The 13760-nt window shown below is 36.8% G+C and overlaps 1 protein-coding gene across 1 annotated transcript in view; it reads right to left on the reverse strand.

The window, feature by feature from the left end:
* Positions 1-3026: 3026 nt before the first annotated feature.
* ADSS2 (adenylosuccinate synthase 2) overlaps positions 3027-13760 on the reverse strand; it is a 32146-nt gene continuing 21412 nt past the window's right edge. The window contains exons 8-13 of the mRNA XM_048937755.1: positions 13321-13447; positions 10842-10996; positions 9894-10018; positions 9193-9290; positions 4369-4518; positions 3027-3634 (exon numbers count right to left, since the gene is read on the reverse strand). Coding sequence (XP_048793712.1) covers positions 3582-3634; positions 4369-4518; positions 9193-9290; positions 9894-10018; positions 10842-10996; positions 13321-13447 — 708 coding nt within the window. The 3' untranslated portion in view covers positions 3027-3581. The remainder of the gene's footprint in view (positions 3635-4368; positions 4519-9192; positions 9291-9893; positions 10019-10841; positions 10997-13320; positions 13448-13760) is intronic.

Below are 13760 nucleotides of genomic sequence, written 5' to 3' on the forward strand. Positions count from 1 at the left end.
AATTGCATGAAAAAACCTTTGAACGTGAACTTATTGCAAGATATTTAAAGATGCAAGATATAATTTATATTTTGAAAGATATTGTTATAAAAGTCTGCTGTGACAGAAAAAGGGAAGTTATGAAGTTATCGTTTCCAGGATGATGACAGACAAAGCAGCTGTCATGCATTACATCACCGTATCTGTCCATCTCTTTATCTGAAGGGTTTGTCCATTAGCTGCATGCCAAAACCCAATTACATGTGTAATACAAATGGAAAGGCTAAGCTTAAGCGTCCCTTGCTTCCTCTCCTATTAAGTTAATAAAGCAGGCTCACCAAAACACAGGGACATAAGGGCTGTTAAACTCTGCAGTACAGCACAGGCCCAGGACTATCAACCTCATCAATATTTCAGCATAGGCAAGAATGGCATGAGATCAGAATATCTTACCTGTCATCAGCCTAGCCAGGTCTACCAGGTATCTGTGTCTCTCCTGAACACATCCCATTAGCAGGGAGGGGCATTTGGTAGAGAATCAATTTCAACTACTATCCTATGCAGCCAGCCTATCTCCTCACAAACTAGCAACAGAAGAGACTTTAAAGAGGAAAGCAGTGTATAGGAAGGGCCTGAGAAATGTATACTTGTTACTGAAAAAAAGTCTAAAGTACAAGAAGTACAGTGGTTTTGTCTTTTTTTTTTTTCCAGCTTATAATGTAGTTTATGACAGACAACTGAAAGCTTTTTGCCAATGACTGTGGCAATCTGTTTTGAGGCTAAAGCAGCTCTTGACTTCATGAATGGTAATTTTGGCTCCAGAAGAAACTGCAAGAGCCTTCAAAAGCTACTTTACTTGGCAGCATACAGGCACACTGCTGTTAGTACAGTGTTAGGCTGTTCTCCTCCTTGCTTCTGCAGTGGAATGCAGTACAGTTTCAAGAGCAAAACATGAAACACTTGAAAATCTCCCTAATTTTCACCACTTGTTTCCACAACATTCAGGCTAGCAAACAAGACACCCATTACAGTGTGGCCAAAAGACCCATTTCTCCATACATACAAATGAAAGATGGGGTAGGAAAAGTACCAATTTAAAAAAAAAAAAAAAAACACCCAATAACAACAACAAAAACCATCAGGAATTAGATAGACTATGACAATTCTGTAACCATTTTTTGACACCAGGAAAGCTGCTGTGCATCAACCCAAGAATTCACTCTGACAAATCTTGCTTGTGCAAAACTGGCATTCAGGGACAACCTAATAAGCTTTACAGAAGCTAAGTTTAACCATCTGTAATTCAAAGATAAAAATTCTTTGTTCCAGGTTGTGAAAATAAACACACACCAACAACAGTTCCTGTACCATATACTACCTGGAATAGAGTATTTGCTCAGAGGATGTTTTCTGCTTCCCAAGCATACACTTGAGTGGAAGAATGAAAGAAAAACCTTGGAAAAGGAGCATAAATCACTCTTGCATTCACAGCAATTGTTGTTTCTTTGACTGCACTAATACTTCGTATCATTTTAGGCTACAGTTACAGTGCTTAGAAACCTTGTTTCACCCAGGAATATGAATTGCACAACTGTACAAAAGGATGGTTTGTACAGTGGAGTTAGGACAGTGAGAAAATTGAAAGTCTTGAAAATGAAGGTATTTGCTTACCACAAGGCATATAGTAAGCCTTATTTAATCTTCACAGAAGCAAAGCATTCCCTTAGTTTACTCCTGAAACCAAGGATGCCTCCATTCCCTGGCTGGTAGTTTTGGTGACAGCTACACAGAAGACAAGAACTCCCTAATTATTACCTATTTTTCACATTCATGACTAATTCACTTCCTTGCCTGCTTTTCACCTTTTGAAGAACTTTGTAAATTAGATATAACAGTTATATATCTCTCTCTCTCATCACATGTTTTTATTTTTGATTTGCCTTAGCTAGGAGAGGAATTGGATGGTTCTCTCCTCAACTGTGAGGAAGAGAATAAAACTAGAAGACAGGGCCTCCTATCAGAAAGAAAAAAGTATGAAATTGTTTTGTTTTCTGCTACTGAGGAGAATAATCTTTACATGTAATGCTGATACAAAGACCTCTTGAAATACTTGCCACTTTCTTCAGTATGCCATCTCAACCCCCTCTTTCCATGTTACACCACTAAAATACAAACCTTGCTAACTGCCCTGTCACATGCCAGCGATTTAACAGGAAATGCTCCTTCTATCCAATCTCAGGCATGTGGTTATCTAAGCCATAATGTGGAAGGCCTGACAGAGTTCATTTTATATTAAAGGTTTCTTACATTTGTCTCACAGCCAAAATCTACTGAACCACCCCTTGCTCTATCCTGACACAAGTTTTCCTTCCTTTTTTTTTTTGTGAAGGAAAAATAAGTTTTATTTGGAATGAAAAGGAAGCACGTGAGTCACACTGTACAGCATACAGAAACAAGTCGCTCTCAGAAATCTGGAAGGGGAACATGTAATTCCTGGGTTACTGCCAAAAGAAATCAGATTCTTTGTATTATATCACAATGCTTATAAATGAAAATTATTCTGAAACATTTTCCAACACTAGGAAGATAAAATATGTTTATGTCATAAGGCAAATGCTTATTATTTTCCCTACATCGAAGACAAATGCACAGAATATTTTTAATGTTATTTCTAAAGCATCTCAATTTAGAATTACAAAATTGTTTGTGCTTTGTTAGCTCTCCAAAGATCTTCTACTGGTTACATTACAAAAAGTTTCAAAGGGCATCAGAACATTAAGAATTCTCACCAAAAATAACCCTTTTTAATTAGAGAAACAGTTTGCTGAAATACATGCTTTGGAAGTAGATAAGTGCAGGGGTTTTAAAGTAGTAATAAAAAAAGTAACATTATAAAACATTTAACTCAAAAATCAGTACTGTTCTTTAATAATTGCAAATGAACTTTTTACAATATCAATTTCCTAACTTCCCGAGCACACTTTCCGGTAAACACTTGAGTGTCCTCTGTGAGTTACAAAGAGTTCAGTTTTCTGTGCTATACAGCTAAAAAAAACTTGGCATCACACCTTTTTTTTTTTAAAAAAAAAAAACAAAACAGATCACACAATAATTTAGACAGCATTTATAGCATTACAAAATCAGAATCCCTCTCTTTAATCACTCACAAGAGCAGCCATAAGGAATACAAATAATGAGGATGTAAAACTATCTGTGCAAAACTGCATTATTTTTACTGTCTAAAATTTCAGGGAAGTAACACCGCCAAAAGCAGAGAGAAGATAACAAACAGTCATGAAGTAATGATACCTTAGATTTCCAAACAGGAATTACATTATGAACTAACATTAGGGGAAGAAAAAAATTGATGGCACCTTGAACAAATAACAGATGTCCTGGAAATTGCAGTTGAATAAGAACAGATACAGGTTCAAGTTAAAGTCTCTTTCAGGAGTAGTAATTGATTTAAAGATATCAACTCTAGCATTTCTTTCCATGCAAAAAAATCTATCTTTCCAACATCTTTGCTTTGCGGGCTACTAATGCATTTAGGAATGAGCAGTCTTTTGAGGAGTGTGCTTTCTTCCATGCATCTGAAATCTTTAAAACAGCTGGATCATTGATTCCCTGGACTTCCCTACTCCAATCCATTTAACTGCAGGAGAGAAAAGTAAACTTTTATTATAAGAATATAAAGAAAGATTGGATTGTAGCTTAAGATGAGAGTTATCTTCTTAAGTACTTAAGATCTTTAGCTCTATAGCTACAAAGAAAAGTATTATATTATTAGTAGGTTAAGAAGTTATATTTACATCTACTGTTTCTGAAGTAAGAATGCGCTGGTAGTTTGGAAAAGCAAGAAAAGTCTTCAGGCTCCTGTAACAAATAAATCTATTTTCCAGATCATGAGAAAAAAAATACAGAAACTGTTAGAAAAGCAAAGATTTGCCTCACTGCTGTTCCCAGCTTTGGACAGAATCAGATCATCTTTATTAGAAAGCTTGAGAGTAATAGGTGGTTTGTTAGCTTAGGATCTCCTACTGCCACATATATTTAATACTTCAGTACACCAGTGGTTTCACTGACTTCATTATGGCAGCAGGACCCTATTATAACCAGTTGGGAAAACACTTAAGCTTAACTTCTAAGAATGTCAGTTGAGAGCTACAGTGTAAGCCAAAGAAAGGATGCTTATGTAACATCTGCAACTTCTGAAAATTTTCCATCCAACAGACAAACAGATCAACAAAAAGTGGTAAAATTAGTAATTGCAAGTATCACCAGCTAACTACAACTTAATTTTCTATATAGTGAATGTTCATTAAGGCAGAGTGTATGAAAGATAAGCTTCATGGAGCTGGGAGAAATAAATAAGGCTTCTTTACTTACCAGGAACACCTAATTCCATTTCTATAAAACGAACGTAGTTCTGTGCATTTACAGGCAACTCATCGAATGTCCTTGCATTTGATATGTCTGTATCCCATCCTGGGAGTGTCTCATACTTTACCTCTACTTTACTTAAGACTTCATGGTTGGCTGAAAAGCAAACAAGATACATCCACAAAGTTCATACATTCTCTGTCACTAAACACGTAGATATAAGCTTCTTATTCTTTTCCTATAAGAAGAGATTTTCTCTTAATGCCAGCACTAAATGTGCTAACACATCTTTGTGTTAATATAAGCAGAGAAAGCAAATCTAAGCAACAATCAAGAATTAAGACTTTTGGAATTCTAGTACTAACAGTCACATATATTTTTTTAAACTGGAAAATGTAATTTTCAGGAAGTCTGTTTGCTCAAAGCTTTGATTCTTTTTGCTACACAAACATTAAGACCCAATTCTCCTCTCAAGAAGGAATTTGGTTGATGTAAAAGCAACAATTATGTACCAGTTTGTGAGTACTGTACAGTTAAAGTACATATTCTAAATGGCACAAGAGTGTACATATTCTAAAAGAGTGTACTTTATATTAAATAAACATAGTAGTAAACATGTCCTGTTTATATAGAACATAATGCTCGTGCCCCAAAACTTTATAACAGAGTAGTTTGTTTAGTTCAGTTCTTAAGGGTCTTAGATATAGAATAGGAAGAAAGGTAGTTTGCCAACACGGTATCCAACATCACAAGTCCTCTTGTCTCTACAGCAGAGCCCACAGCAGTTATCTTATCAGACACGACATGTTCTATTCTTGGTATCACTGTATGCAAAAGATGTACAAAGAGCCTTTCAGCATCTACCACGATAGTCAGCAGTGTGAAGGGACAGAATTTATCAATCAAATCATCACTGCAGACCTGAAGGTGGAGTCACATATTCCACTGTTTTCACTTACTTCTCAGAATAATAGAAATGGCCCCATTCTTCCAATGACCCTATTACATTTTGTCAGTCATTTAATACCTTGCTACAATTATGTCCATCAATTATGAATCCTATGATCTCAAGCCCTGAAAAAACATGATATTCTGGAACTGAACAATTCTATTAATTTTCTGAATATTAACATTGAAATGACACTCTGAGGCAAAACAAAAGCCTTAAACCTAACTAAACGTTAAACCTGATGATATCAAAGACACATTGGTAAAAAAATGGAGGGTACCAATATTCTAGCCTCCCTAAAGAAGGCAGCATTCTACCAAAGACCTTGTAATTAATTTTAGTTATGCTCCATGCCTCAGATACCCAATCAAGTCACTCTTGCAAAGACAGTCAGTCAAACTGGGAAGGTGTTGTAGGTGCAAAAGGCATAACAAATATGCAAATACAGAATCACAGCTAATTTTCCCCATCAGTGTGTGCGCAGCCAACAAACTCAGGCTCAAATTATTCAATAATTTGTCCTGGTGAATGTGAGTGCTCAAAAGCAGTGATGTCTTAAATAAAGCCTCTATGAACTAGGCCCTTTTGAGTAAGGGCAAAGAACACATGCTATGCTCTATTGACTTCAAAGCTTGCAGTAGAGAGAAAATGCACACTTTGTGTTGGAATTGAGTTAGCCTTGACAAGCAGGCAAGAACACTAAGGATATCTGATCGCAAAAGCCAAGGATAAGCACTTTTCTTTATGTCACAAGCAGTAACAATTAAGCTGCTGTCTGCTGCCCTGGTAAATTGTAAAATAGCTATATTTGAAGTGTAAAAACACACCCATCTCCAAGCACTGCAGATGGTCCAGAATAAGATGCCAGCTTGAAAGTCTACAAGCAGTTTGGTTTTACTTTGAAGCCTCTCTGACTAAGATGGGTAGGAAAAGGCTGAAATCACTTTGAACTGATTAGTCTAATCGCACCTACATTCTTCCATTACTCTTAGTTCAATTCTTACTTCCCCAAAAGAAAGGAAGAAAAAGACAGGATAAATTTCTTGGTGCTCCTAGTGATTCTCTCATGTTGCTCCAGCAGGCGTGGTAAAAGACGTGCTGTAAAAATGAACCATTAACTTAGCTCAATGTAGAAACAGATACAGTAACCATCTAGATTTCTCTGAGTTTTTCCCTGAGGGCAGTCATCTTTCAGGCTTTCTGGAACACTCCTTATTAGCAGCTGATTAGATAACAGAGAGCACAGATATAATGACAGCTGGTAGTCTGATACTAGAATTTTGAGAAAGAGCAGTGTGATATTACTTTCCAACTGGGAAAGAACAGCTGATGTTTGGGATCTTGGCATAAGTGTAAAAGGATCTCAGCGCAGAAGGTCCTTCAGCCATTTCCAGAAAATGAACATGCAGTCACATAGATCAGATCAAAGGTGCACCTAACACAGGGTCCCGGCTCTGCAATCACCAGTAAACGCTCGAGACAAGAGCACAAGAAAAAAAGCAAGCATGAAATAAAAGTTTCTTAAAAATACTCTCCCAATGTTTAAGAATCTGTGTTTTCCAAGTCTTCTGAGCAAGAGGTTGCATCTGTGATGAGATTAAATTGTACCTGAGCTTGTACAGGAAGCATTATCAGGACTAGACAGTGGTTTTCACATTGCTTTTAATCTGGTCCATCCTATAACTGGTAGGGACTTCTACCTTTCTTCCCTAAGCTCGCAGAACCAAACAATTGGCAGGAACGCAATGGCCAGATCCACCCCAGGAGCCACTTACAAGCTGACATGATGAGATGTAAATCACTAAGACATAATTAGTTCTTTCTTAGCAGCAAGTGATGAATTGACCACAGAAATCTAACCTGAGAAGTAAAAAAGATTCCTACAATTCTCAGATTCAGCTAAAAAAATCTAGAATCTACGTAATAAGAGTCTTTTTTTTCTTCCTGAGATGTTAGTACCCTGCTTCTAATTTGGAGACAGTCATTTCACACGAAGAATCAACATCTCCAAGAAAATGAGATGGGGGGGAAGGGACAGATAGAAAAATATCCTGCTAGTGAAAGATTTCAAGACAAGAACTTTTCTAGATTGAATTCAAAATATCAAAGTAGCAAGTTAAGAAATATCTAAGAGCCTGTAAAATGAAAAGGGAAGACAGTTACCTTTTGCTTTCCTACAAAGAGCTAGGGCTTGGTGTTACAAGAAACCTGCAGTATAGGTTTAGAAAACACAATCAAATATTGAAGAGTATAGCAGTGAAAGAGAGAGATGGGGAACACAGAGGCACTGTGAGAGACAGCATCTTCCAGCTTAAGGGATGATCAGCTCAAACTCCTTCTGACAATTCTGGAAGACATGCCCGCAGCAAAAATCACAGCTTCTACTACGTTTCTACTGAAATCTTAACAGCTAAATCAGTTAAAAGAGTCATATTGTACTGCAGTGGCCAAAGGTCAGCTTCCTGTTATACAGGCACATGCAGGGAGCAAAGTCTGCCTTCGGGAGCCTTAACAAGATTCTGGTCCCATTTGAGACACGATATATATATATAAATCACTGAATTAAATCTTCATTCTGGAAAGCATGGCCATCTACTTAAGTCATCCTTAATGATGGACTGCCAAAGGATGTCTTCTGTCCTGAACATAAGACAGCACAAATAATCCTCAGGTTAAATGACAGGGCTACAGATGAGTACCTATGGAGTAGTCCTCAATTCCAATGCACACTGTCCGTAATGCTCAAAGGCTACTGCAAGTACAAAAGTTTCCTTTATTTTTTGGAAAAGATAACAAGGAAACAATATTCGAGTTTTACATGGGGAAAACCATTTCCTGGTTTAGCACAAAATGGCCACTAAACTTCCTGAATAAATCACACATCATGTTACTCAATATGCACTCATATTTTTAGCTGGCACTTTTGTTTGAAGATAACAGAGGGCAAATCAACGAGAGAACTCCATCAAGCACACTGAAGAACAGAACTACAAATTTCCCCAGACATACTAATTTCAAGGACTACTGATAGATCACTAGTTATGTCTTTATACATAATTACATACATAAACTACCTAAAATCTTTTCTGAGTTGCATTTTATTATCTCTGACCCGCCTCAAACCCCAAGATAGCAACTAGATCAAAAATGTATGTATGCGCAACATCACAAAACCAGAAAGCCCAATCCTTACTACTGAACAACGTTCTTCCTTTCTCTGGAGTATTTATACAAGAAAACCAAAAAGGATGTGTTACCTTAAAAATAGTATTTAAAAAATTTTAGCAGCCAGATATATTTTTGGCCACTGTCCTCCTCAGAGTGGGACTATAGTTTCCATCATGCTATGCTGCTCTTGCACTGAAATACACTCTTATTTTCTCCAGAACTATTTATTTCCTCCTTGCACCTCTCCTCCCTTCCTCTTTTACATTGTGCAGGTGTGCCTGATTATTTCCTGGCTGCTCTGTGAGTTAAGGGGTACTGACTTGTTAAAAAATAAAAAGCACAAAAGATCTGACTTTATCTGGCTTTTCAGGTAGAACAGTAGCCTCATCTGTTTCACTGCACATCTAAATAGTCTTATCCTGCAGGAAGAGGGGGATGAATAGTTTCAGATGTAGCCTGAAGGAAATGCAGGCTGATTCAAAGGAAAGGGCTAAAGCAAATAACATTTAAGTTTCAGATGTTTTAGATGCTCTTTCCAGCAGGCAAATAACACTGCAGTACAGGTATGGTGCAGAGTGTATCTCAGAAGACCTTGAAGGCTTAGTGCTGAAGTAACAAATTCCTGTCATAAATTTTACAAGTAAAAGTCCAATGTATTCAAGTTTCAGGTTGCATTTCAACAATATCTAAAACTGTTGAACAAGTGGCCTTACCTGGAAAATGAGGTATGACTTCACCATCTAGTTTGTATGCAACACCAACTTTGATTTCTGGAAATACATCCAAGATATCCAATTTGGTAAGAGCCAATCTATAAAGGAACATTACTCTGTTTAAATATGTTTTTTAACTCCTCTCAACTTTCAACACATTTTAAAAACATAGGAGAAAACTGATTCCTGCACTTCGAGCACACTGCCATTAATTCTTTTTCCCACAGAAAAACAGCTTCTGTGACACTATTCCATTCATTTTCCTGGCGACTTAAAAAACAACAACAAAAACAGCCTTTTGATTGTGAACTTAGATCTAGCACTAGAAGAAAAGTGCAAAATTCAAATAATGAGCATTCTTGAGTGGGCTACAGTTTTAAGTGGTAGAATTTTAATTGGCCAGAACGCTACCAAGATACTTTATGACCATTCATTTAATTTGGTTTCAGAGCACGATGCCTGTTGCTGTCTGCTCTTGTCGTATGCCACGCGTGCCTGTCCTTAAATATCAAAATAATAAAATACTGGCTGTGTAAACACCAGGTTGCATAACCAAAACATGGTATTTTAAGTGAAAAGAACAAGAGACAAGAAAAACAGGACAATGTAAGTAAAGCATGTACTTAGGTAGGTTTAGAGTAATCCAGAGCATGTCACAATTTTTCTATCAAGTTGCCAGCAAAGCTGTCGAAAGAACTTACGCAGTAAAGCCATTAATCATGTAGGCATATCGGAGTTGCACGAGGTCCAGCCAGCCACATCTTCTCTTTCTACCAGTGGTAACACCAAACTCTTTACCCCGCATTTGCAGCAATTCTCCAATTTCCTAGCAAACAGTAGTACTATTACATGAGTCTCTTTTCATCTGCAGGAAGCATATATCTGCATCATATATTTTAACACTATCTTATAATACCATAAATTACTTTAAAACTTTTCCCCCATTTTTCCACAAAGTTGTCAGCCGAGAATGAACACAGAAATACAGAATTCTACTCCCTGTTCAGAGAATGCTATCTGAACAGGTCTCTCGAAAATTCCTCCTGCTCTAGCCTTCTATTCCACAGAAAGATCTAATAAGTTGTCAATTAGATTTGGCAGTCTTGGAAGCACAGTTTAGAATGATAGAATCATTTAACATAGTAGATAGGAAGGGACCTTAAAAACCATCTGGTTCCAACCCCCAGCCATGGCAGGGCTGCCACCCACCAGCTCAGGCTGCCCAGAGCCCCATCTAACTCAGCCTTAAGCGTCTTCAGGGATAGGGCACCCAGAGCTTCTCTGGGCAGCAGTGCCAGGGCCTCACTGTCCCGAGTGAAGAAATTTTGTTAATCATCTCAAAAACCTCAGCTCATTGCCCAAACATTTTCTGCTGAAAATGAACAGAACTATATTACAGTTTCGTACAATCAAGGCTATTCTTACACCAGAAACAGTAACATGGAACTCACTTAACTTACTGGTGACAACAAACATAGGAACTCCAGTCATTATGACACAGTGAGTAAGAACAAACACATAAATAACAGAATTGGAAGAATGAGGTATCTAAACACAGTTGTCTTTTTTAGAAGCAATACTGATTTAATTTAAGACAGACACAATATTTAACTCAGTAACATGTCAAGCCAAAGGAAAATAATGCTTACATTATCTTGTTCTGTAGGAAAGGCACCAATTCCAACTCTAGTTGTATACGCTTTCACAACTCCATACACTTCCCCAACGTTCTGTGGTGGCATGCCCAGACCTGTGCAAACTCCACCAACTGTGCAGTTTGATGAAGTCACAAACGGATATGTGCCTATTAAAGAAAAGAAATGAGTTTAAAAATCACATAAACACCGTTTTTGTTTGGTTGGTTTTTTTAAAACAGATTTTACATGTCAAACCTGGTAAGGATCATTGGTACATTGCAATTACCTAGATATTACAATACATGAAAAAATAGGAAAACAAAAGCCAACACCATATACTATGTGTATTCTGCAGTCAGATTTGATAAGCTCTTAGATCCTATGTACATTGCTTGATCCTTCCTTATTAAAAAGGCAGAAATAGAATTACTACTTTAGTAGCCTTTTTTGTCATTACTTCATCAGAATTCAAAGTACTTAAACATCTGGAGGCATTCAAGGCCAGGCTGGATGTGGCTCTGGGCAGCCTGGTTTGGTGGTTGGTGACCCTGCACACAGCTGGAGGTTAAAACTAGATGATCATTGCGGTCCTTTTCAACCCAGGCCATTCTGTGATTCTATGATCTGAAGATCTGTGATTCCAACTGGTACAAAAGCAGAATCTAACGATTCTGAATGATCATACAAGTCAAAAATTGGAGTAAGATTCCAGGAAATCATGCCTCATGTTATATAAAATAGATTCACCATTAAAACAATGTGAAAATTTGAAAAGAGATCAATATGAAAATGATATAAAAAGATCAGAAAATACAGGTTTGTCATTTTATGTTTCTGGAGGAAAAATAACACGCTCTATGAGCTGGTCAACATAATATAATGCTAAGAAATCACAAGGAAGAGCAGAATTCAAAAAAGAGTTTTGCTTAAAAAAAAAATCAATTGGAAAAAAATGATTGCCACAAGTGAAATAAAAAATAAAGGAATTAATTAAAAAAAGAAGCAACCCAACTTCTAGAATATAATCTAGTTAGCTGGTGATTAGTTTGTCTCTGGTTAAGTATTCAGCCTTCAGCCTGGAAAACAAAATATTGCTAAAAGAGTTAAACTTCCTATAAAAGATCAGCTTTCTACCTCATGCTGCAGATGTTTGTTTTTTTTTCCTTTTTTTTTTTTTTCCAGAATAAGTATCAGAGATGGGAAAAGAACAATCAAGACAAAAGCAATACAACAGTACAAAAAAATAGAAGCAATTAGAAACTGCTCAGTAAAGTTTTACAAACTACATACCTACCATCAGGTATATCTAATTTTGGGTTGGTGGTTTTTTTTTTTTTCTCAATTCAAATCTCTGTAGAGAAACACTGGTTTGTGTGTGTAACGTTATGTTTGCAATAGCAGTTCACAAGCACTAATTAAGTCTGTATTTCTCTGTCAGAGTAGCTGAATTACTCTTTACTGCCAGATTCTACAGCTAGTGGATGTCACAGCTGGAGTCAATTAAGTAGTTCTTGCTCATTTTCAGCTCCCAGATTGGTAAATTGACAGTAGTTTATCCTCACCCAGTGTTTAAAATACAGAAAATCAGACACAGTCACAGAGACACGTGCAAGCATCATCACAGGCTTCAGAAAAGTGGCAGAAATGCAAGACTATGGATTTACCATCTTCAGCACTTACAGACATGCAGTTATAATAACATTTGTGTTGGTATTAAAACTTCTGTGCAACGAGGCACAAAAAATAGCCTCATCCAGAACAATCAATAATCAAATTTGGTATCGTCAAATCTTTTGACTGAGACTTGACTGTTGTCAACCTAGGTGCCCAACCAACTGGAAATATCCGTCTGAGGAGAGAACAGAGATTCCTGTGTCAATCTGCTTCTCAAAGCACAGGCAGGATAAAATCCAGATAACTCTGTCAATATTACAGGCACACCTGATGATTTTCAGACATGATCTGCTTTTCCTGCGCTTAACAATCCAGATTCTCAGTGTCTTTCCTTGCATTGCGGAACAGTGAAACATTGTTACATGGAGTTGAAAACACTGACTTCGGAAGAGTTGTACTGTAATATTTTGCATACATGCTTTGTCTCTCTATTATGGAGACCTCCATTTTCCTTCTAAGTGTTTTCCCAAGATTTATAGACACGTGAGCTATTTCGCATGAAATATACATTACACTGAAGTACCAGTTACAATCTCTTTCAAAAAATAATTTAATCACCCAATCCTTACTGTCACTTTGAGTGAGAAACAATCAAGAAATGATCTTGGGAGACTCTTGAGCTCCTCGAAAGCATTTATGTAAAAACATTATTTTTCTCCACTGCTTGTTTGGTAATCACAGAGTAGAGTTCTTGTGGAATACAAAACATTTGTTCCACAAGAACAGGTATGCACAGAAGAGTTCATACTGAATGTATATAAAATATATAGCAATAACAAATGTACAGCAACCTGCATCTTGGAAGGGTTATACCTACCAAAATCTATGTCCAGTAGCGCTGCATTTGCACCTTCTACTAAGATCTTCTTTGGTGGTCCATGTAAAGCCTCATACATGAAATAAACACCATCCTTTACCATTGGTTTTATTTTTTCCATGTAGGCCTAAAGAATAAGAGTAGTGCATACTATAATTTCATTATAATAGAAGACAATCAGAGTGGAAGAGCTTACATTTATACTCTTACTTCCTTTTGAAAAGGAAAAGCAAATGCAAAGATGTAAAATAAATGCTAAAGAAATACGCTATAATATGTGAACAAGGGAAGGAAGAATATTATACTCAAGCTTTACATATACAGAACATACAGTCCATTGAATTAAAAAAAAAAAAACAAGAAAAAATCTAATTTCTTTAAGAATTTTAAATACTTAGAAATATTCAAGCTTGAGAATAACCCCATGCTGTATTACACGT

This window comes from Lagopus muta, chromosome 2 (assembly GCF_023343835.1).
Source record: "Lagopus muta isolate bLagMut1 chromosome 2, bLagMut1 primary, whole genome shotgun sequence".
NCBI lineage: Eukaryota > Metazoa > Chordata > Aves > Galliformes > Phasianidae > Lagopus > Lagopus muta.